The sequence below is a fragment of the Staurois parvus genome, unplaced genomic scaffold (assembly GCF_062004578.1).
Source record: "Staurois parvus isolate SC_StPar_1 unplaced genomic scaffold, SC_StPar_1.0 ptg000104l, whole genome shotgun sequence".
NCBI classification, from domain to species: domain Eukaryota; kingdom Metazoa; phylum Chordata; class Amphibia; order Anura; family Ranidae; genus Staurois; species Staurois parvus.
This window is the reverse complement of record NW_028317900.1, coordinates 12480253-12505221: the sequence shown is the minus strand read 5'-3', so window position 1 is coordinate 12505221 and position 24969 is coordinate 12480253. Positions and strand designations below refer to the sequence as shown.

Sequence of the window (24969 nt, the reverse complement as noted above, 5' to 3'; positions counted from 1 at the left end):
GGGAGTTTACTGGCTGTAGAAAAAAAAAATATTGACGCCCAAAACAGCAGATGTAAAAACGCCCAGCGTGCATGAGACCTTATGATCAATACCTCTTGTGAATCTGAGATACCATCGTTGTTTACTGTAAGTCTCTGCATGTTTTTCTTGATTGCATACCTTGAAGACTTTAATAAAAATTCTTACTTCTAGAAAAAAAAAAAGTTTTTTCTGGGGTTCATAACTCTACCAACGCAAATACTGACTGTCTCAAAGTGTTCACCTTATTACCTTTCCCACTCTAATTTTACAATTTATACTGTGCGGATATCAAATCTGATCCAGGTACTTCCAACAGATGTGTAAAAAATGAATTTTTTTAAACAAATACATAATTACATTTTCTACATGGTGTAAGTTCTGCTTTTAAGTACTGTATGTGTTTGGTAGTTCAGGCCACTTACTAACTACTGTTTCTCCAGAGCAGAGTGCAGCTGTGTGCAGCATATTCTATAGTGATCTAATAAATTACCATCAGTCCCCATATTACAAGTGCTATAATTCTGCTGACTGTGTAAAACTGTCTCTGTAATGCATTGACTATGTACACTAAAGTCTCCCATGTGGTCATTAGAGATATATTTTTAAAGACTGCTAATCCTACCCACTGACGATATGTCCTCGTGTCTATTGTTTCTTTCTGGCACAGGCTAATAACAGTTTGTCTCTGTTTCTGATGCTGTGGAGATACAAAGATTGGTTTCTTGTCTGTCCTTATCTATTTTTTAAAGGACAAGTTCACTTTTCTAACACCCTTCAAACACCCCCCTGGCATTAGAAAGAAGATCCTTTGTCTCCCTGCAGGTCCAGCTGCCCTCTACAGTCTACGGGCACCATAACGGTTCATGCTCACTGGGCTTAAAAAACTGCAGATCTCTTGGTAGAAAAAAACGCTTATACAGAGCGTTTTTGTACAAGAGTTTAGAAAAGATTAGGAGCTTTTAGGAGAGTTTAGGAGCATTTGGTGTTTTTTTTTCTGCCAGAAAACTGCTCTCAAAACGCAAACCAGATGGGGTTTTTTTTTCTGTCTCTAAACATCCTAATATGCATGGACACATAGGATAACATTGAGCTGCTTCTACAGGCAAAATGAAAAACTCCTGTGGAAGCAGCATTTTTAAGTCAGTATGCCTGGATCCTCAGAGACAGAGAAAAAATAATAAACATTCTATAGTCTATGATGTCACAAAACCCCTAGCAAGGCCTCCAGGAGCCAGGGACCGTGTGATCTTTTTGGCTTGGCTTTAGGTGCTAGGATTGTGGAAGGAGGACCTGAGCACACCAAGTAAAGGAATTATGTAGCTATTTTAGCTTGCCGTGGTGCACAGTAGGAGTGGCTTAAAGGGGAGGTTAAACCAAACCCAAGTGTATTTGCTGAATACACTACCCACCAAGGTATGTTTCTAATTAAAAAATACCTTTTGGACTGAACTAATCCTTCGATGATATGGGAATAACCACAGTGTTCAGAATAATGGAATTTTATTTTGATCATAGATCCACTGTAAGCTAATTGGAATTCAGTCCTAGCCATCCCTTCTCAACCATTTCAACACAAAGGAACCCTTGAAATAATTTTCTAATCTTAGGGATCCCTTGCTAACAATTACTATATCTACTCATGATACATTAGTGTGATGGTAATTAAGAAGAATTACTTTTATAGATAGCTAAAAAAAAAAATCAGTAGTGTCATTGGAAACTTATCTGAGAGGCAGAATTTGCTCATTGCTCAAGGAACCCCTAGCAACCTCTGGAGGAACCCTAGGGTTCCATAGAACCCTGGTTGAGAAACCCCGGTCTAAGCTATGCTGCATCTATGCCAATCCCCATCAGAATTGCTATGGCAAGCTTAGACATGGTTGTTGGGCAAACATTGGTTGTTTCAGGCAGTGCATCACCCTATTGGGTCTCAGCAGCTTCATTCTCTGCCTCTGTGTCCCCTGGCCTCCTGCTGCTTCTCCTAAATCCTAGTGTGCACAACCTAAGGTATGTGAGGGTGTCTAGATTTATCCCCGCCATGACAGCCATGGCAAGCTGTCGAGTGGTGTTCACACTAACTCAACCGGAGCTGAAGCAGAGAGGCACTAATTTGACTGCCGTCAAGTGTGAACTAGGAATGAGCAAACCTACCTGGAATCACTTTGTGAGCAGTTCTGTGAATCTTGCTCAAAGTTCAGGAAAACTATTGAAGGCTATGTGGGGAGGGGGTATCTTGTTATTCAATTCTGACCATTTGTAGGTCTAATAAGCAAGCTATTGTGCAAAAAAAAAAGAAAAGAAATGGGAAGCTGGGCACTATTATGGTGGACACGTTCCAATGCCAAAATCACAAATATAATGAAAAAAACACATATTGCTAATATGACAGCTTTGAGCCCACCTTTTTATAGAAGTGAGTTATCCGTTCAGATATTTAACTGTCATGCATCAAACATGCACAATCCAAGATGTTCATTTAACAATAGTTCAGTGTTGATGTAGACATCTTCATGCTGGAGTTGCAGTTGCACCTTTCCCAGGTATACCTTATGGGCACCTTTCCTAGGTATATCTTATGGGCACCTTTCCTAGGTATATCTTATGTCTGTTCAAACTGGCACTGCACTGTCATTATGGAGAATCTGCTTTAGGTCCAGCAAAGTCACAGACAGGGGCGAACTGACCATTTGGAAACTCGGGCACTGCCCGAGGGCCCGGGGTCAGTAAGGGGCCCCATGAGATGCCCCTGGTACCTTTTTCATAGGCTTTTTTGAGTTTGGGCAAGGACACAGGGGCCCCATGATCCCCTATTGAGGGCCCGGGTCAGTAGGGGGCCCCATGAGATGCCCCTGGTACCTTTTTCATAGGCTTTTTTGAGTTTGGGCAAGGACACAGGGCCCCATAATCCCCTATTGCCCGGGGGTGGGTCCCATGAATTGTCAGTCCGCCCCTGGTCACAGATAAGTCTCTTTATAACATGAACTGCAGTTCAGCTGGAAGGTGCATTGTGGGAAGGACATTAATATTTTTAAAACTGACCACACATAAAATTGATTGTACAATTCCCTTTATTCTTACCAACAACTATGTAGTTCAGGTTAACAAAGGCTGGCTTTACCTGAACTGAACTCTACTATTTTTAAGTGTTGTTTTATCATTATTTTACTACAGATTCAGCAAAACCGAAACCAAGTATGGTTCCAGATCTTTATCTTCTTCCGCAACTTGGTGGTACCTCGTGACAGGAACAGAGGTGTCATCATGAGGTGAGGCTCATCAGCGTATTGCAATCAGTTCCGATGTTGAACCACTGGAGGACTCTGCACCATATAATACAGAAGTAGAAGGACTATCTCAGCCAGGATTTTCTGTAAGCAGATGGGAAGTCTGGTCCAACACTGCTGAGAAACCGACTTGTTTACAACATGTTTATATCTGCAGACGTAACCTGTGTAGTACTGAAATAAGAAGAATAACGGAACAAGGACACGTGTATGCTCCTCTAGATGTGCCTTATCAGCTTTACACAACCAAAAAAACAACACAATAAATCAAGGGAATTTCCACTTTTGCAATGGTACATGTCCAATGAGCAGAGAAGAGTACAAGCACTTACCAACCATGGAAAATCCCTGAAAGCTCTTGCACATGTTTAATACAAGAATAGTTATTTACTTATATAGTAAGACATTCCCAGATGCACATTTTAAAGTTAGTATTTCAGAAGGGCAAGTGCTAAACAGAAAATAACCACTTTTGTATTTATTCTGACATAAAATATTGTATTTTAAAAAAAATTGTCAGGTTGCATCTTCTTGTAATCCCATGTACACCTACAATCAGAATGACTGTAGGAAGCTATGCACTGAGAGCAACAGTGCACAGATAATAACACAGTGCTATCATCTTAAAGGTACCCAAACATGTAACAAGTTTTTGTAAGATTTCCAATTCACATTGATTTTTTTTCTTGCAGTCCAGTAGTTCTATTATTGTAATCTCTCTTGGTTGTGTTTCTGATCAGGTGCAAGTGGAATTTCGGCAGAAATGTGATTTGTATTGTCCATTGAAGTTTAAAACTTTGCGGGGTGCTTGTTTAATCAGTCATGATTGGCTATCGCAATTATATATGTGAGGTTATTTTCCTTAAATGATGTGTGGGGTAATTGATTCCAGCTGATTTTTGGCCATTTTTTTGTTTCCTAAAGATAAGAAATGGTATTTCAATTGGATCTGAAATAAGACCCGAACAGTGCCCCATGAGCAGGGTAGGTGATACAAGGGGCTGCAGAGCTGGTAGGGTGGTCAGGAGTGTTACCCAGTTGGCTGTGCTGTGTAACTGAAACCTGTATGTACATTTTATTGAGTGTATAGGAAAATGAAATACCGGAATCTGAAAGTATACTTGTGTATGTAAACAGATGTTCTTTGTTCTGGCATACTTTTTATATCAGCAGTGTCAGTGTGAGATAGGAAGCTTTAGCTGTACCTTCTAACCTCTTTCATTAATAAAGTAAGGACATTTCAAAGAACTTCAGGAAACCAAACCCTGCAGAAGTAGGGTAGTGAAATTGTATGTATACCTCAATAATGAGCTTCTTTTATTTGCCCCCATTTGGTCTGCATTGAAAGTGGTTTGTTATATCCGTTTGATAAGTGCAAAAGAAATTACCTGTTGATTTTGCCAGAAATCTTATGAACTGATGACTTCTTTTGCTCCATGCCTACACATGGAGGGGTTATGGAGGTGAGAAAGAGGAAGGAGATTAGGTGAGATATGTGTTCTTTGTAATGTATCCAAATGTTTGGTGGGCAGGGCTGACACCATGTGCTTTTGAAATTCAGAGATAAAAATTCACCAGGATTGATTTCCAAAAACTGGAGAGTGCAAAATATGGTGCAGCTGTGCATGGTAGCCAATCTGCTTGTAACTTAAATTTACTCCTTGGTGCCGACGATATGCAAATATGTGGCCTCTTGGCGACTGGGCCTTGATGCCGAGAGGCCGCATATTTGCGTACCCAATGTAAACAAACGTGGCGAGAGCATGTGCCCTGTGCACTCCATGCACATTTACCGGCACCTCACGGAGAGGTCCCGATCGCTAATTTCTGATCATGTGACCACTGTGACAGCCAATAATGGCGATCATATGAACCTAAACCCCACCCACCTCCTGGTGTTGCAAACCCCTTAAAGGACCAGGAGGCACCAGAGTCAATGGGTTAAGCTTTGACAAAAAAAACAGGAAGCTGATTGGCTTCAATTCTTCACCTGATTTTGTAATCTCCAGTTTTAGTAAATCAATCCCAATGTGTTTCCATGTCAAAAGAAGGAGGTAGGAAGGAGTACAGTATATTTTTTGACATATTAAAAGCTATTTTTCTGTACTTACAGGTAGTTACTCTCATTACATCTGTTACAATTTAGGCTGCTGCAAATCTTGGCTTTTCATGCTGTCCACAAAGCTGAGCTCTAGTCCACCTTGTACAGGAAAGTCAGAAATGTTCTATGGTCATGGTTCCTGACTATAGCCTTTAAGTATCCCAAACAGGTCACACTTTCAGGATTTTCTTCACCTTGCACAGATGGTTTAAATCACCGTCAATGGCTTGGTATTTACGACAGCCAAAACATGGCCTCTTCAGGGTACTAGATAATGAGATTGGGAAACACTACTCTATGGGGTTGACAGTTAAAGTATAACTAAAGGCAATTTTTAAAAAAATTTTGGATAAAGGGATTAGATCCCCTGTCAGGTATTTTTTGCTGTAAGTTCCCCTGTTAGGGAGATTCCCTCTCTGTAGTCGTCATGTTTAACCATTATCCCTAAAAATTAAACTGAAAGTCCCCAGAACAGTATTAGAGGGGATATCTTCCAGTGGAGACACTAGTCTGGCAATACTAGTGACAACCAGGGATTCCCTCATTTTGGAGGGTTTTGTTCTCCTTTCCTGTTTTAGCTATGCGACTTCTGTTGTATAGTCATATTGGTTTATATGGTATTTCCAAGCAGTATTACTTTAAGCATGCCCAGCCCACGTTCCACCACAAATTTGACTGTAGTCAATAAATTCTTACCTACATTACTAAGCACTGAGGTTGATTTGCTAAGGGCAAATAGGTTGTTTGCTTAGCAAGGGAATTTGCCCCAGGGGTTTGAATATGATTGTTTCACTTTGTAATGAATACCCAGTCATTCAGCAATAAAAAAATCAAACTTTTCAAGATGAAACTGGGCCACTTAAAAGATATACATAGAATTAATATGTGCTCCCATTGTTAAGACATAACATTTCTATTTCTTATTTTGAAATTAAAACATATATCCCAGTTATATACAGTAGGCTGATGCTGTAAAACCGTGGTCTCCAAACTAAGGCCCAGGGGCCAGATGTGGCCTTTTACTTGCCTTTATCTGACACCAACGATGAGGTACTATTCCTACCACTGACACCAAGGATGGGACACTCCTCCTAATACCAAAGATAGGGCATTGTTTTCTCCCACTGGCCACAATCTGACCCCCCTAAAGTCTTAGGTACATTAAACTGGAACTTTGTTTAGAAACTTTGAAGACCCCTGCTGTAAATGAATGTAATTACAAAACTATACATGCAATATATTTTCTAAAATGTTCTTTACATGTGATGTTTTCCTGCAGAAACTGGTGTCTCCACCCCCTCCACAAGGCCATAATGAAGGTGTCGCTGCTGGTTTCCTCAAATATTAGTTTACTGTACATTATAGAGATTCCGACAATGGGATATGACACTGACATTACTTTTGTAAAAGCTTTAGAAATTTCAGTGGTGATATCACATTACTAGACATCCTGGGAGATACTGTACAAGTAAGATACAAAGTTTAAAGGGGACTGTATAGTGTTTTTTTAGCCCTGGTTCACACCAATGCGGCTTGTCAGGCGACTAGCCACTTTGAAGGCATTTGACAAGTTGCATCCATTGTTTGTCTTTGGCCCTATTCTAATAGTTGTGACTCAAAAAATGGTTCCTGCACGTCTTAGATTGTAAGCTCCAAGGAGCAGGGCTCTAGTAACCCTCTTGTATTGAACTGTATTGTCTCCCGTTACATTGTGAAGCGCTGAGCAAACTGTTGGTGCTATATAAATCCTGTATAATAATAATACTTTAATGCAACTTGCTTACTACTTGCATTGAGCTGTATGATTGAAGTTGCCTGAAGTGGCAGCAAGTCTCACAGAACAGTTGGATTTTATAGTCACTCCACTTTAAAGTCGCATTGTTGTGACTTGGGGCTAAAACGTTTAATCACGTTCATAACTGAAAAAAAAGTTGACTTTCTAACAAGTAAATTGGATTTTTTAATTTGATTTAGTAGCCAACTGAAACCCTTAGTTTGTGTTACTAATTTATATATATATGATTCCTTTTCTAAAGAACCTCATAAGGATTATTGAAGTATTCACAGTAGTTCTTGCCTTGAAAGGGCTTAAAGGTTGATATCCGTACTACAGCCATACACATACAAAGTAAGGCCAATTTGTGTGGAAATGTACACACATGGGTCATTCTGAATCCCTTAAATAATCTATTGCTGATTCATTCATACGTGGGGAGTTGATCATTATCTTGGATATGAGTAGATTTGTCACATTCTACTGTGGGTGATGGAAATTAGACATCTGCCTTGCATGTTAATGAAAAGATCTTTCATAATAAAGCAGACCTTACATTAAAAAAACAAGGTCGATTTAATAAATCAGCACCCCCCACACAATAAATATTGGCATTAGATTTGGACTACTCGGAATTTCCCGGGCTCTCGCCAGTAGGGTGGCGATGTCACCCGCACCTTGGTGCTGCAGGTGAAAAGTAAATTTACTGACTTTTTTTTCTCTGCAGGTTTTTTTTTAGCTTTAATGTCACAGTTTTTATGGTGGGTTATGCATTGGGTGAACTTTTTAGTGCAAGGTCTGCTTTAAGCCCCATGCATACCAAATATGGATACATCTGATAGGAGGAATTAAAACACCCAGCCTGCTACATCTGCTTGACTAATTTATATCACCATCTGTTACATGATCAGTTCATATGTTAACATGGCCACCTGTTACTTGTTGTCGCTGAGATTCAGCTGTTCTTTACATCATGAACTACAGGTAATGAAACACGCATGGATAAGACGGGTGGTTCTGTCTGTCATATGTCAGTATAAAGGGGAGATTGACCTCTGCCAGGACATGCAGACCAAATGACCCAAATCCAAGTATGTAATAATTGACAGGAAATGAATCAACACATCGCAGGTGGCAGCAAACTATTCTTATTTATTAAATAGTAATAAGGGTCATCTCTGATGTTTAAAAGAAAAAAAAAAACGCTCTTTAGTGTGCGAAGTGATGTGACCCATACTGCTTTTTAATAAACAAGAAAATAGCTGCAGATCGGAGTACAGTGATTAATTTTCTCTTCTGGCTGATTTGCCGGAGTGCAATGAACCTTGAGTGGTATACATTTCATATAAAATATCTGAGTATTTCTTCTCTGTGTATTATCAGTTTATGTGTTCCAGTATGTCTGTGATAATAAGGGCTTGTGTTCTCAGAAAATGTAAAAATAATACCATTTTATTTTAATGAGATTAGACCGCTGAAAATATTCAGGGATTCTGTGTATATCAGTGGACCGAGGTTGCAAGGCAACTACGGGCAGTACCCGGGTTAGGAACAAGATAGGTTCTGTAGGTTTGCTCTTAAGTTGAATTTGTTTGTATTTTGTAAGTTGGAACATGTCAATTTTTTAAGTGTAACTTAAGTCAAAAAATAATTTTTAAGTTTTGGAGAGCATAGGGAAGGGTTAACTGGCCATGCAGTAATGTGGGATTGCTGACAGGTCTACCAAACAGTAGGTGGCAGCATGCAGTGAGCAGCAAGATGGCCGCCCAGCGGTATCCAAGACCAGCATGATGTCACGCTGCTTCCATTCTTAAGTACGAGTCGTATGCAAGTCAGATGTTTGTAGCTCGGAGACTGCCTGTAATATGTTTCTAGAACTCCCATAGCATAAGGTTGTGGAGATCACCTTACCAGTCAAGAGTAGTTATGCCTCCCTGACTGTTCTTTATGTTCACCTTTATTTTATGTCTATGGGAGATATCTCAGTATGAGCGTGTGTGTGCGCAACCATGGTAGTGTTGGCTAAGTAAATGATGTATTATATTGAAAAAACATCCATTTACATTCTGCATAAGCAGGGGCAATTATCAGACATGCTTTACTTTTGTTCCCCAGACACTGATGTAATTCTATAAAATTACATCAATTATAAAAAACTTGCTGGGAAGTTAAAACAGAACTCCAAGAATGATCTTTACATACTTGGTTTGATATAAAGATAGCCATAGATGAGTCGAAAACTGAACGTTTAAAATAACTCATACAATTGTGCCATCATTTGATTAGTATTTCTTAAAAAAAAAAAAAAAAAAACCAGCATGTTGGATCAGGCACTTTCGACTGCAGCATGAAAATTGTGTGTCACAGCTGTCACACTAATAATGAGAATAAAAAGCCAATTTGACAACTGACAAGAATTTTCATTGGGTTTTCGACTCATCTATGGCCAGCTTAACTCCCTCTATCTGATTTCTGGAGAGCTGCTAGGAATGCTGAAAATCACTGTAATAGTCCATGCTACATACAGTGATCGCTGAGATCTTCGGGGGGGGGGGGGGGTTCCCTTCTGAACGCAGGGGGTTGCAGACTTGACACCACTGCAGTTTAGAGGACACCTTGTATTTTTTCATTGCATTCACTGATTGGACAAGGAGAAGATCATGACATCACCTGCCAATCCTCTCCGCCTTGACCAATCAGGGAATGCCTTTATTGACTGAAAATAATACAAAGCAAATGAACAAGCTACCCACTGTATTCTATGTGCAGAGGAGAAGCTGCTGGAGCAACATCCAGAAGATCACAGCTATCATTGTATGTGGAGTACTACAGTGATTTTCCATTGACCCTCCAGATATCAAATATGGACATGTGCTTGAAACCAAGCTGGACAATTGTAAGTATAGAAATAGATAGTTCTGGCTGTGCAGTGGCTAAGTGGTTAGCATTTCTGCCTGGCAGCACTGGGGTCGTTGGTTTAAATCCCAACCACAGCACTACCTGCCTGGAGTTTACATGTTCTGCCTGTGGTTCCTCTGAGTACACCAATATTCTCCTGGAAAAAAACATTGTCACTCAGCGAACATAGACTAGAAATGGAACACCAAAGGAATCATCATACCTCTTGATTTTAATATCAGTTGGATCTTCCCATGTGTGATGCCAGTAAATTTCTCAACATTGAATAGCCTATGGATAGAAAAATGAGAACATTGAACATAATCAAAAACACTTTGTCTTTATATGGCTATAACTTGGTACTTTTCATGGCTCTCTTCTGTTTCTTCTTCTATTCTTGCCCAAATAGCATGAATGTGAGTCTCCTATTAGCACCCCTATTGATTCCTGCAGATGTTTAATGCTGAGCCAATAAACATTCTTGCTTTCACACTAGTCTATGGATGTATGTACCGTGGCCTCTCATCAAATCTCTATTCCTATGTCTGTCAACACTTTCTCTATAGGAGTAAATGTATAGATCTGTATGTAGAAATGAGTTCTTGTTATTCCTATGTGTCAGTCTGACTGTGAAATGTATAATAGGTGTAAATTTCCATGTACTCTGTAATGTATATATGAAAAATTGTTGATGTGTGTAGTAAAATGAATGGTTTTTGGACCTTTAGTCCTTGGATAAATATAATGATTTCTATGCATCCCCCTCATAGTTGTACTGTTCATGGCACAGTGTTACCTTTGGGGGCCACAGATAATTATGCTGGAAAGGAATGAATGTACTGCTTCAAATCACTTCAATTGTATGAATTGTGAGTTGGTTATTTTTGTCCAAATCTCTTTTGACAAAATTACCAAAGAACTATAGCTTTTGTAAATAAATATTATAAAACAGCTTTTTTTATTGGAGTCAGATCTAATAATGGTGTTTCCTTTTAAAGAAAAGAAATTCTACCATGAATTTTGATTTTCATGATCTTATTTGATAGGGATAATATTTTCTAAACCTGAATATTTTTTCATATATGCTTTATATATTTAGTTGTTGTTAGAAGTCATATATTTGCTGCTTCTTCTTCACTCGTTGTATGTTAGAACATCCTTTCTATATACACGTTCTGTTATCAGAGTTTGGGTTGGACTCCATTTACTAATCTGTAATGTATGTGTTATTAATCATTCGTTATTTTCAGCCATGCATCATGTTATTTTCCGTTTTCATTGGCTGGGATTGCATAAAATAGCAGACATTATGATGAATAATTGTTACAGCTTAGTGAATGAATCTATAGCATGTAAGACATCCAGGTTTGATGGAACCAAGTTTAGTAGATCGTGCTTAGCAGAGCTTCTTTTAAGGAGAATGTTGTGTCTAGGCATCTCTAGGTAAGTACTTAAACAGCTGGATGGTTTTCTTTAATTGTTTAAGCACTTCCCTTAAATGACAGTCTTCTGGAAAACAAGTGCCTTGTTTACAGGGAAGGCCAGGGGGTAGAAGAAAAACAGGTGATTAAGCGGCGCCTTTACCGTCTCCTGATCCCAGCTGCAAGTTAACATGGACACCGTTAGTACACACTGCCACAGGCACAGTGCAGCAACAATTATACCACGGGTCTCATTCGACAGGCAGTATTCAAATGAATAAGGACGTGCCACAACTGCCTTGCAACTGTGCGTAAAGCAGATGGTTGCAGTGCGGTGCTGCAGGCTTTCAAGGGTTGAAGTAGGCATCCAGCAGGCAACTTGCCACCTCTGGGCCAGAGGGGCAGTACTGATGGCTGCAAGTGTAAACCAGCCCATAAAGTGGTATTGAATTAAAATCTGGAGAAATGTTGACATGCACGTTTTTATAGGAGAAGAGGTCCTAGTAGTCTCTTCTGTCATAAATGCCTCCCCCAGGGGCGGACTGACCATTTGGAAACTCGGGCTCTGCCCAAGGGCCCGAGGTCAGTAGGGGGCCCCATGAGATGCCCCTGATACCTTTTTCATAGGCTTTTTTGAGTTTGGGCAAGGACACAGGGGCCCCATGATCCCCTTTTGCCCGGGGGCCCCATGAGTTGTCAGTCCGCCCCTGGCCTCCCCCTGCCTGTCAGCAGTAATGTGATCTAAGCTGCACATGCGCATCTCAGACCTCATTTATGTCATTCGTGTGCCATGATGATATGACTCCTGTGCACATGCACAGGAGTGACGTCATCGTGGCCCAGCCATTCAAGTGGCCAAAGAGACAGAACCCAGAAGGAAGACCGGGTGATAGTGGAAGCACCTAGGACCAGCGGGAGCAAGGACAGCGCAGTGCTGAAGGGCTCAATTATACAGGTAAGTCTGCCTTAATGTACACGTATGCAGTGCATACTAGCACATTATGGCATAACACTGCAGAGGGCCCATTTTTTTAATAAGTGGCTATAACCAGCTATTACTCCAGGTAGATCCAAAATACACCAATTGACGCATTACGTGCATTTTGAATGCAACTAGTTTATGTACCTGATTATGACTTGCCATCAGTCTCTTGTAATCCTTTGTAGAGCAGCACTCAGAATGGAAGAGGTAGACGCAGCTCTAGGAGCCCATCAGATGTGCTGCAGTGCACATGAGCTAACAAAGAGCATTCTGTCAGAAGAAGAGAGCTGAGTTTACAAAGTCCTATGCCTTGCTTGTCCAGTCACAGGATGGAGGCATGGAGATGACCGGGCCATTTTCTTGAACTGCAATAACTCAGGTCACCAACTCTGTGTATAATCCCAATTCCAAAAAAGTTGGGACGCTGTGTAAAATCTACTTAAAAACAGAATACAATGATTTGCAAAATCTTATAAACCCATATTTTATTCACAATAGAAAATAGAAAACCTATCAATTGTTTAAATTGAAAAAAATCAAAGTAATTTTGAAATTATTGACAGCAACACGTCCCAAAAATGTTGGGACAGGGCAACAAAAAGCTGACAAAGTACAACCCTAATTTCAAACAAATGTCGAGATAGGACCATGTTTACCATGACGTAGCATCCCCTCTTCTTTTAACAACACTTTGTAATTGTCTGGGAACTGAAGAGACCAGTTGCTAGAGTTTTGGGAGAGGAATGTTGCTCATTCTTGCCTGATATAGGATTCTAACTGCTCAACAGTCCTGGTTTCTTTGTCATATTTTTAGTTTCAAGATGCACCAAATTCTGCTGGCGAAAGGTCTGAAGTGCAGGCAGGACAGCTCAGCATCTTCTACTGCTAAGCTATGCTGTTATCATAGATGTGGTTTAGCATTGTCCTGCTGAAATATGCAAGGCCTTCCCTGAAAAAGATTTCATCTGGATGGGAACATGTGCTACTCAAAACCTGGATATATCCTTTAGCATTGATGGCCTTTTGTGCCAGCTGTCCATTCTTTACCCAGTAATGCACCCCAACCCCATCAGAGATGCAGGCCTTTCAACTGAGCTCTGATAACAAGCTGGAAGGTTCCTCTCCTCTTTAGTCCAGAAGATGAGTTGCCCATGGTTGCCAAAAAAGAATGTAATTTCAATTTGTCTTACAACAAAACAGTTTTCCACTTTGCAACGGACCATTTTAAATAAGCTTTGGCCCAGAGAAGACAGCTGAATTTTTGGATCATGTTCAGATATGGCCTCTTTGCATGATAGAGCTTTACCTTGCCTTTTTGGATGACACAGCAAACTGTGTTTACAAACAGTGATTTTTGGAAATATTCCTGAGGCCATGCAGGGATGTCCATTACAGAATATTATCTGTTTTTAATGAAGTGCTGTCCAAAAGCTCAAAGATCAGAGGCATCCAGTATTGCATTTCGGGCTTTTTCCCTTGCACACAGATTTCTCCCGATTCTTTTGATAATATTATGTACTGTAGATGATGATGTATGTACGTGGAAGAAAATTATTCTGTAATTGTTTAGACGCAGATTGGTGAACCTCTGCCTATCTTTACTCGGACTCTTTAAGATTCTCTTTTTATACTCACTCATGTTACTGACCTATTTCCAATTGACCAAATTAGATGAAAAATATTCTTGCAGCTCTTCCTTGTTAGTACCACTTATTTTTCCAGCTTTTTGTTGCCCTGTCCCAGCTTTTTTAAGATGTGTTGCTGCCATCAATGGTAAAATTTTTCATTAAAATGGTCCATTTCCTCGTTTTAAACATTTGATCAGTTTTCTATTTTCTATTTTGAATAAAATATGGGTATATGAAATTTGCAAATCATTGCATTCTGTTGTATATAGATTTTACACAGCTTCCCACCTTTTTTGAAATTGTAGTTGTATATCACAGCACTGGATGGACAGAAATACAAATCCCATTGCACATAAAACAGCTTCCAGGTATGTATTTCAAGGGTACGTTTAGCTGTATGACTAGAATTCAACTTTAGGATGTAGAAGAGTTTCTAAATCGCAAATATGTATTTTCCATTTTGATGGTAGCGTACTTTATATTCTGCCTTCAACCTTTCCATCTGTACCTAATGATGATAATGTGTACTTGTAGAGATATGAAATATATATTGTAGATTAGTCAGAGTAAGATAGTATTACATTTATTAATCCAGCAATAAATCAGTAACCAGTGTTATGGCACAGGAAGGGTAAAATGGAATACAAATAATTAATCTGTGAGTACAGTAATACAAATAGGAAACATAATTAGTAGCAGCCTCATAGTAATAGGCAGATTAAACTTCAGCTTTAGGTAAAATTACATTTGGATTGTATATCTGTTGTATGCGTATCACAGTCTTTAAATTCTAGCAATACAGCTGGGTTCTACTGCTGCCCTGAAATAATTGCAAGATAAATTGAGATTGGTGGTATATGCTCATGGCATAGTGACTAACAGGCCAACTGGGGACAATAGGGCATATATTACTATGCATATGTCAAATAAAAATTGTAAGTGTCTTTAAAGTGTTACTAAACCCATGACCCTGCATTAAATATATTTGGTCTTCCACATTACACAGAAATGCAATTATTTTAGTAAATATAAGCTCCTAAAAACCTTTTCTGATCAGCAGTATATAGCAGTCTTGTGATTTCTATCAGTGTCCAGCCAAGCACTGGTTAATCTTGAAGGAGGAGTTTGCATTCTCTTATGACTGTCCTATGAGGCTTCATGACCCCTGACCCTCTGTCCGGACAGCGTTGATTGGCCCTGTGTCGATCACATGCATCCCCCCCCAAAAAAAAACTCTAACAATACACACCAAAGAGAGCGTGTGCAGACTTGCCACTGTTGCTCTGTACTATGGCAGATAGATTGGGGACAGTAAAAGAAGGGGAAGATCAGAGAAGATGGGATCAAACAGCCTTTTTACACAATGTGGAGGATTAACCCCTTATGTTCCACAGTGAGTATAAGGCCTTGTGCACACTGGACGTTTTTACAGCTGCTCCTAGGGGCATTGCTCTTTTCCTGCCTCTATACTCCTCTAATGTTATCCTATTGTGTTCATGCACTCATAGGATTTTAGTTTTGTGACAGGAGAGTTTAGTGGCAGAAAAAGAAAAAAACTGGCATCCTGGAGCCGCAGCGTTTTGGCTGAAAAAACAAAAACGCATGACACGCCTAAACGCGTATTAACGCTAGGTGTGTTTAACGCTTGCGCGTTAATTTATTTCAATGGCCAGAATAAATGATTTATTCTGGCCAATTAAATTAATGAACGCCTAAATGCTTGACGGAGGTAAATGCGGGTAAACACAGTACACACTTTTACAAGCGTCAAGCGATTTTTTTTGCCAAAGCGCTCCTGGCTTCTAGAGGAGTTAAAAGAATTATTGTCAGTGTGCATAAGGCCTAACAAGCATGCTTTGCTGCAAACACAGACTGATTTTACTGCTGTGGGTTTAGTAACACTTTAAAGCTGACAAACAAATAGTTTCTAAATACAAGAGTCATGTGTATTCGTAATTGAATCCCGATGAGCTTTGTGTATTTCCTCCAGATCTGTGCAGCAATCCAGTGTGAAACTTTGCCTCTGTGTAGGAGCTTCCTGTAATAAAGACCGGTCATTGCTGCTTTCTCTCTTTGTGCAGGATGACTGGTCTTGTCTCCGCCCCTTCCTGTAGTTTTCTGCCAGCAGACTGTAGTGGGTGGAGTATGCTGGGTCCCTCCCACTGCTCTTCCCTCTTCACTCTCCACAGACTATGTACAGCACATTGGTGATATCACTGCTACTTTTACATTGCCGTATCTGGGTTTGCAAAAGCATTGGCACACACAAAGTAAAATCACATCCTTTTGTAGATGGTGAGGAATATATTTCAATGACAGTTTTAGTGTTCAGAGTTGAGCTGTAACTGTAAACACCACTAATGCCCAGACATTCTTACCGTAACAAATTCTATTCCATGGAAGAAAGCTTGTGTTTTGATATATACTGTATACATTGTAAGACTGCATAAGCAGACCTTCTGTAAAATGGTTATATTCAAATTAAAGGAAAATTGTTATTTTTTAAAACTGTCAACAAAATGTCCAAACAAAATAAAAAAACTGTAACAAAATGTTACTTAACAAAATGTCCATTTATAATATCATACCACTATGTTGTCCGAACCTCTGCTGATACCCTGCTTAACATCTGAGATCCCCTCCAGTAGGTTTCATCTTGTGAGCCCCAGATTTGGTGGTTTACATATCATGCATTTGGCTTTGGGATTTTCTATAATGCAGGAATGTTCAGACAGATGGTTGTTCAAGGCTGAGCACCTGCTAATAGATAGCCACAAGCAACATCAAAACTAGATCTGAAGGCCACAATGGCTCACAAGCCACTGGTTGGGGATCATGGATCTATATTGGTGGAGATCATTAACATTTATACTTGTTAATGGGTCAGCCCTGAAAAGCACATGTTTTATCTTCTCTCGTGAGTGGAGACCCAGTGAAAATGTAGCAATGCATTAGCCACTTCACCCTCGCACACTGATCCTGCCGAATCGTTTGTCTTTTAGGAAATATTGACATCATTCTCAGAATTTACAATATAAGTAACAGAAATATTGTCCTGAAGATCCAAGAAGGGGTGATTGGTTAATTGTCATGTGCTAATTCAGGGCTTCCATTGCTTGTGTACATTTCCTGTATTCTGTATATTATTGTATATTATGTATCATTCACACCTGTCCTATTTTTGATATTTGTTACAGTTTTAAATAAAATATTCTAAATGCTGTATTTATTGTCTCATTTTTTTTTAAGTAGTTGCATTTAGACCTGGTTCACACCGGTGCGACTTGTCATGCGATTTGGCAGTTAGAAATTCTATACATAAAGAAAACGATATATAAAAAAAGCATTAAAGAATATAACCGTATTGTACCAACAATCAATCACATGATACTGACCTAGCTGTGATAGATTTTTCAGCACAGCAGCCCCATAAGTTAACCGCTTCCCCTCCGCCCTATAGCAGATATATTGCCACAAGGCAGCATGGGTGCGCAAAATCACATGTATATAAGTGATTTTGCTATTCGCAGCCTCGGCTGTCAATCAACAGGTCCTGGCCGGATATTACTCGCCGGCACCCAGTGATCGAGGAGCATTACAGATGGAGGAAGAGAACTGTATGTAAACAAAACAGTTCTCTTCCCTGTCAGCTGCTGCACACTGCTGTGCATGGCTCAGCATAGAAGAGCCATACAAAGTAGCGTGCTTACAGTGGAAAGCACTAACACAGCCCACAGTTAACCCAATCATTGATCACCCCACATGTTAACCCCTTCCTGCCCAGTGCCATTAGTACAGTGTCAGTGCTTTTTATTAGTCAGTTCCCACCTCCCCCCCCGTGTCAGAATGAACGTTATAAGTTGCTGATCGCTGCCATTACTAGTAAAAATTCAAAAAAAATCCCAGTATCTATACCGCCATTTGTAAGCGCCATATTTTTCACCTAAACCAATTAATTTACACGTATTGGGATATGTTTTAGCAAAGACGTAGCAGAATACATTTTGGCCTAAATTTATGATGAAATTTGATTTTTTAAATTTTTTTACTGGAAATGTTTAATAGCAAAAAATACTATTTTTTTTTTCTCAAAATTTTGGTTCTTTTTTTTATAGCACATAAAACAACCACTTGCCCTTCAGGTGACTTACCCCCCCTCCCCCCCTTCCTTCCTGACCAGGTCACTTTTTGTGTTATGGCGCTACATTACTTTAACTGATAATTGCGCGGTCATGCAATGCTGCACCCAAATGAAATTTACATCCTTTTTTTCCCACAACTAGGGCTTTCTTTTGGTGGTATTTGATCACCTGTGCGGTTTTTTTTTTGTGATATAAACGATTTTGAGAAAAAAAACAATATTTTTTACTTTTTGCTATAAAACATATCCAATAAAAAAAAAAATCTAATTTCATCGTAAATTTACACCAAAATGTATTCTGCTACATGTCTTTGCTAAAACAAAAATCCCAATATGTGTAAATTAATTGGTTTATGTGAAAGTTATAGCTTTTACAAATGGTATATATGCTGAATTTTTGTTTTGGAATTTTTTTAATTTTTTTCTGACATGATGGCGTTATATCTTTCACTTAGATGTTATAAGTAAATACAGCTGGATAAAACAAAAACTGTGTCGGTCTTCATTTCAGGCTGCAAAGCAACAATATGTGATTATTTTAAAGGGGGATGATTCTTTGCTATATTCACTCTATGTGCATTATTCACTCCCTGGTTATATCTCGCCTTGACTATTGTAACTCCCTCCTCCTTGGCCTACCTCATCGCAGGCTATCCCCTCTTCAGTCTTTCATGAATGCTGCTGCCAGACTTATCCACCTTACTAACTGTTCTGTATCTGCCACCCCTCTCTGCCAATCCCTCCACTGGCTTCTCATTGCCCAACAGATCAAATTCAAAACATTAACAATAACATATAAAGCCCCAAATTACATCACCAATCTTGTCTCCAAATATAACCCAAACTGTACTCTCCGCTCTTCCCACGACCTCCTGCTCTCTAGCTCCCTTGTCTCCTCCTCCCATGCTCATCTCCAGGACTTCTCCAGAGCCTCCCCATCCTCTCGAACTCTCTACCCCAATCTATCAGACTATCGCCTACTCTGCTCACTTTTAGGCGATCTCTGAAAACCTATCTCTTCAGGGAAGCCTATCCTTCAGCTAATAATGGAATCTTCTATTCCTCCTATCAGTTCATCCCCCACAGTTATTACCTTTTCTACCACCAGCCCCTCCCTCTTAGATTGTAAGCTCCAAGGAACATGGCCTTCCTAACCCTCTTGTATTGAACTGTATTGTTGCTGTATTGTCTCCCGTCATATTGTAAAGCACTGAGCAAACTGTTGGCGCTATATAAATCCTGTATAATAATAATATTATTCCCTCATCATATCACGACTGGATTACTGCAACTCCCTCCTCACTGGTCTGCCTCTCCACAGGCTACCCCGTCCCAGTTGATCCTGAATATGGCAGCCAGCCATACCAACCTTACCAACCGCTCCATTTCCGCCACCCCCCTCTGCCAATCCCTCCACTGGCTTCCGATTGCACAACGGATCAAATTCAAAATCCTAACATTGACGTACAAAGCTGTCCATCATACTGCCCCAAATTACATCACCGACCTAATATCCAAGTACCACCCAACACGCACACTCCGCTCCTCACAAGACCTCCTTCTCTCTAGTTCCCTGGTCTCCTCCTCCCATGCCCGCCTCCAGGATTTCTCCAGGGTGTCACCCATCCTCTGGAACTCCCTACCCCACTCCATCAGACTATCAATTACTTTCCTCTCCTTTAGGCGCACCCTGAAAACCCATCTCTTCAGGGAAGCCTACCCCACCCCCTGCTAATTGCCGACCTCCTCCACTCTTCCTACCACTCCATCCCCCACAGCTATCTCCTCCTGTACCACTATCCCCTCCCTCCTAGATTGTAAGCTCGAAGGAGCAGGGCCTTCGAACCCCTCATGTTTTGCATTGTATTGTTATTGTTCTGTCACATGTTCTGTCCCCCTTTGTAATGTACAGCACAGAGCGAACTGTTGGCTCTTTATAAATACTGTATAATAATAATAATAATATTGTAAAGCACTGGGCAAACTTTGGCACTAAATAAATCCTGTATAATAATAATATTGTAAAGCGCTGAGCAAACTGTTGGCACTATACAATATTATTATTATACAGGATTTATATAGTGCCAACAGTTTGCTCAGCGCTTTACAATATTATTATTATTATTATTATACAGGATTTATAAAGCGCTGAGCAAACTGTTGGCACTATATAAATCCTGTATAATAATAATAATAATAATTATTATTATTTTCTATGAAACTAGTAATTTTTTTTCCAACACTAAATCGTGTAAATTTTTTGAAAGAATATAAACATTTCCTAATATAAAAGAGTAACACTTGATTTGTGTTTTAGATGCTGTAAATATATATAGTCTTTTTTTGAAGTTATAAAGAATACTTTTTCTTCAGTGTCTGCCTTCTGTCTGGTTTGTTTTGCTGTACTCACACCACAATGCTGTATGTTCTTTCCAGCAGTCATGTGTGCCCTCCTTCTGGTGACGTGGCGGTCCTGACATTCACCCTTTGTGGTTTGAGCTGACCTTGTTTATGTCTGACAAAAAAAATCATAATAGCAACTGTAGTGAAGACTAACTGAAACAAAGAGACACACTGCCTCTGTTATTGTGTAACCAGACCTTGCAGTTGTAGACTAGGCCAGTGCTTTCTGGTACTTGAAATTCAAGTTGTGACAAGCTGTGATTATATATTACTGGCACAAAATGCAACCCGAGAGCAGGCAGACTATGTAAAACTTCTGATATGAACTGCCTATCAGCTGTGATTTTATGTGTTCTAATAAACTGCAAGATTGAGGCATTGTTTTACCACCCAATGCTATTCTAATATTATAGGGCCCACAAGTTTGTGGGCTAGTTTTAGGCATAACTGTGTGAATTCAGCAAACACATTTTTGGCCAAATTACTTTTTATAGTATGATCACACCCAAAGAATTTTTCTTTATTATCTTCCCGACCGCCCTATAAGAGAAGTTCTGCTACAGGGCAGCAGGGATGCACTCCCTACCTGCACCGCTATTGGCTCCATGGCATGTCAATCACCGATTCTCGGCCAGGACTCGGGGATCGTTGGCAGAGCTGACAGGGGAGAGGTCTGTGTGTAAACAACACAGATCTCTCTCCTGTCAGTAAAAACACACTGCTTTGTATTGCTCTGCACAGAAGAGAAACACAAAGCAGCTTGTCTACATAGCAAAACAGCACACTGTTAACCCTTTGATCACCCCAGATGTTAATCCCTTCCTGCCCAGTGTCATTAGTACAGTGTCAGTGATTTTTATTAGCACTGATCACTGTATTAGTGTCACTGGGGATGTCAGTAGCAGTTCGTCAGTCCCCCCCCTCCCCCAAGTGTCAGAATGCCCACCACAGTCCCACAATAAGTCACTGATCACCACTATTACTAGTACAAAAAAGAAAATTCAAGTATTATTATTATACAGGATTTATATAGCGCCAACAGTTTGCTCAGCACTTTACAATATATATATACCGCCATTTGTAGATGCTATAACTTTCATGTAAACCAATTAATTTGCACGTATTCAGATTTCTTTTTAGCAAAGATATGTAGCACAATACATTTTAGCCTAAATTTTTGAAGAAATGTTATTTTTTTAATTTTTAAATTTTTTTTACTGCATGTTTTATAGCAAAAAGTCAAAAATAAAAAATGCGCAGGCGATCAAATAACTCCAAAAGAATGCTCTTATTGCTGGGAAAAAAGGACATAAATTTCATTTATGTACATCGTTGCATGACCGTGCAGTTGTCAGTTAAAGTAACACAGTGCCGTATCGCAAAAAAATGACCTGGTCAGGAAGGGAGGTAAATCCTTTTGGAGGGCAAGTGGTTACACATCACAGGTCGCACGTCCATAGAAACAAAATTCACATCAGCGCTCAAATCAGGATGCTCCACATGTTCCACGGTGTTTTCCACTTACTCAGGTGCAGCCCTCCACTGATCAGGGAATCTTCAAATCTCTCCAAAAACACACAAGGGGGCGCACACTCCTCGTGCATTACCATAATATAAAATGTATTAATATAAAATGATAACAATTGGATACTCACAAACAAAACTGCATGATAGGCTAATATCAAAATGCTTTAGTATGGGATATCAGGGTCCCTTCCTGGAACCAGCTGGTTGAAAACTGACACGTTCCGGGAGCTAAACACCCTTCCTCAGAGCTTAGTGAACCATATTTGCTGACCACCTATATATAGCCACAGATCAGAGGCTGAGACTCCCCCCCCCCCCCCCCCCACACACACACACACACACACACACCATGTGGAGCCTTACTGGGGATGCACCTTCTCCTAATGCCATTAGGCAAAATGACAGCCAGGACAAAAACCGATGTAAGGTACCAATGTTATAATGTCAATGCGCTGACCCATCTGGCATAGATGCAAAACTAAATAATCCTGTGGACAACATTCATTTTCATTACAGCAGGATCGTATTTCTATATTTAGCAACATGATTTATGTAATGGAATGAGACAAACCTCCATGCTACTCACTTGAATGCAGAGTAACCATATGCCAATGGTAGATTAAGGGACCAAGCCACATAACAATAAGAAACAAAAACGCCATCAGGTACTTTTCCTTGGAATGCAAGAACCCAGAAGAAGTTGATACATAGCCTCAGTTTAGGGTGCCGCACTGGAAATAAGTCAATGCAGGACCGGTAATACGTCATAAAAGAGGGCGGGAACACCACAGGAAGTGCGGCCGCAGTCTGGTAAGGGCAGGACAAACCATGCATATAACCACAGGTCACAAGGTGATGGTATTCTGGACCGTTGTTTTATTTCTCCACCTCCAGGTGATTAAACATTGGCACATAACATAGACCCAGCTGCATAACTCATCCTATTCCCAGTATGGTGTTCAAAGGTGATTGACAGCTGTCACTGTCTGTTCTGAGACTTTTTTTTTTTACTGTGTTTGATCTTCTAGCAAGTTTGATATCTTGCTGTTTGCTCAGATTTCTGTTTGCCCGGCACTGATCTTCATCAGTTACCTCTTGGTTTACTGCAGCTCTCAGGGACTGCACCCAGACTCCGCAAGATGGCAGGGAAGACTTGTAAGTTGCTACCTGCGCTAGAGGCACAGATGGCACTCACCCTGGCACAGTGCATCAACATGGGTAAGTTTGTGGGGTGCTGTACAGGTCCAGAATGGTGGTCCACTTGGGTGGAGCGCAAGTCTCTAAGACCCCTGCAAGGGTAAGCCTGACCTGGTTTTGGAAAAGATTCAGCTGGGTTTCGAAGGCTGTAATTGAGAAAGCCCTTTTTCCCAGTGGTCTGAAAAGTATCAACGATGGACGCTAACCTGCCGCAGTGGGGAAGAGTACTGGAATCCCCATTGGTAGTAGGAACATGGTCATTGGAGGAAGGTTGGCTACAAATCTTGGGTTTCCTAGTCAAGGTACATTCCGGCACTGCCATACATCAATCATTAGACAGCACCAAACTCAGGCCACTCTCAAAGAAATGGAGCTTATTTTGACTGTGGCAGTCTCCATGTTCTGTCTGCAATGCACACTGCAATGATGGCACTACTTGATACCATACTCGCTATTTTCTTATGATGGACTTGTGGTAGACAGCGGATAGCTAGACAGGCCAATGCAGAGAACCAGTTCTTGGGAAAGTACAACATTGTGGATAATCCAAGGGACAAATCCAGCCATGTGCAGTCAGCGCCAGAGTGAGACAAAAGTATAGATGAGGGCGTGTACCAATAGGTTGTTATTGGGGACCAAAACATCAAAACCAAAGTGAGGAGCATGCATGTTGTCAGCTAGGTTAGTAGGAAAAATGACAAACACGTGCAAGGGTGGTTAAGATGAACAAAAGTCAATCTGAAACAGACTGCCAAATTAGCAAGCTCCACATGGGGCAACTTGAGTGTCACAATCTGCCTTTAAAACAGAACCTAGCAGGGGATGAAGGGGGGAAGGGAGGGTCAAAGAGCAGCAGGACCCAGAAAGTGCCCCCAGTGGGATTTATAGCAGAGTTAGTCAAGGAGAAATAGAATGAGGCCGTAAAAAACAAGCAGGATGTACTTAAGCAAGCTTCAACTGCCTGGCTGGTAATTTCATAACACTAACTCTCAACACGAACATAATCTATATACTTAGGCCTAACCTGGACTTAACCACTAAATATGCCTCAGGTTAGATTTACACTGTCATGGCAATACATGAGTGTATATACCGTGATGTTAAAAATATTGTGCAATTAACTCTGAAAGACCTAGAGCTGAAATCTGTCTGCCAAAATCAATTTATCTGTCCAGTGGCACAGGGAGGCCCGCACTGTCTGGCTCCACAATTATTTCTTTAAGGCATTTAAAGGTTGATAAATTAAATGCATAGTTTATATACTTTAGCAAATTGCTATAACAGCAGATTAGTGTGCTGCATTGTTAGCAATTTTTTTATAATAGCATTGTCTCCAGTAATTAGACTGCCATAAAGATGTGGGTTTCAGAGCCAGGGGCTCTTACGTTAATTTGCAATGGAGACCCTAACATATCTGATTGCATTATTAGTAATAGGGTCATTGACACACATACAGCACTGTGTAGTAGCACTGATATTTACACACTGACAGAGACACTTATGGTAGCATTAGTGTTGTAAACATAAACAGTGGTTCAGTGTATCATACAAGTAGTATTACATAATCGACACTATAGAATCTCCAAAAGATG

General features: G+C 40.2%; 1 protein-coding gene across 3 annotated transcripts in view; it reads left to right on the top strand.

Moving 5' to 3' along the window:
• BMF (Bcl2 modifying factor) overlaps positions 1-17334 on the top strand; it is a 100331-nt gene extending 82997 nt beyond the window's left edge. For all 3 annotated transcript variants that reach the window (XM_089671336.1, XM_089671338.1, XM_089671337.1), the window contains exon 4: positions 3193-17334. In XM_089671336.1, the coding sequence (XP_089527462.1) occupies positions 3193-3291 (99 nt within the window). In that variant the 3' untranslated portion in view covers positions 3292-17334. The remainder of the gene's footprint in view (positions 1-3192) is intronic.
• The last annotated feature ends 7635 nt before the right edge of the window (positions 17335-24969 follow it).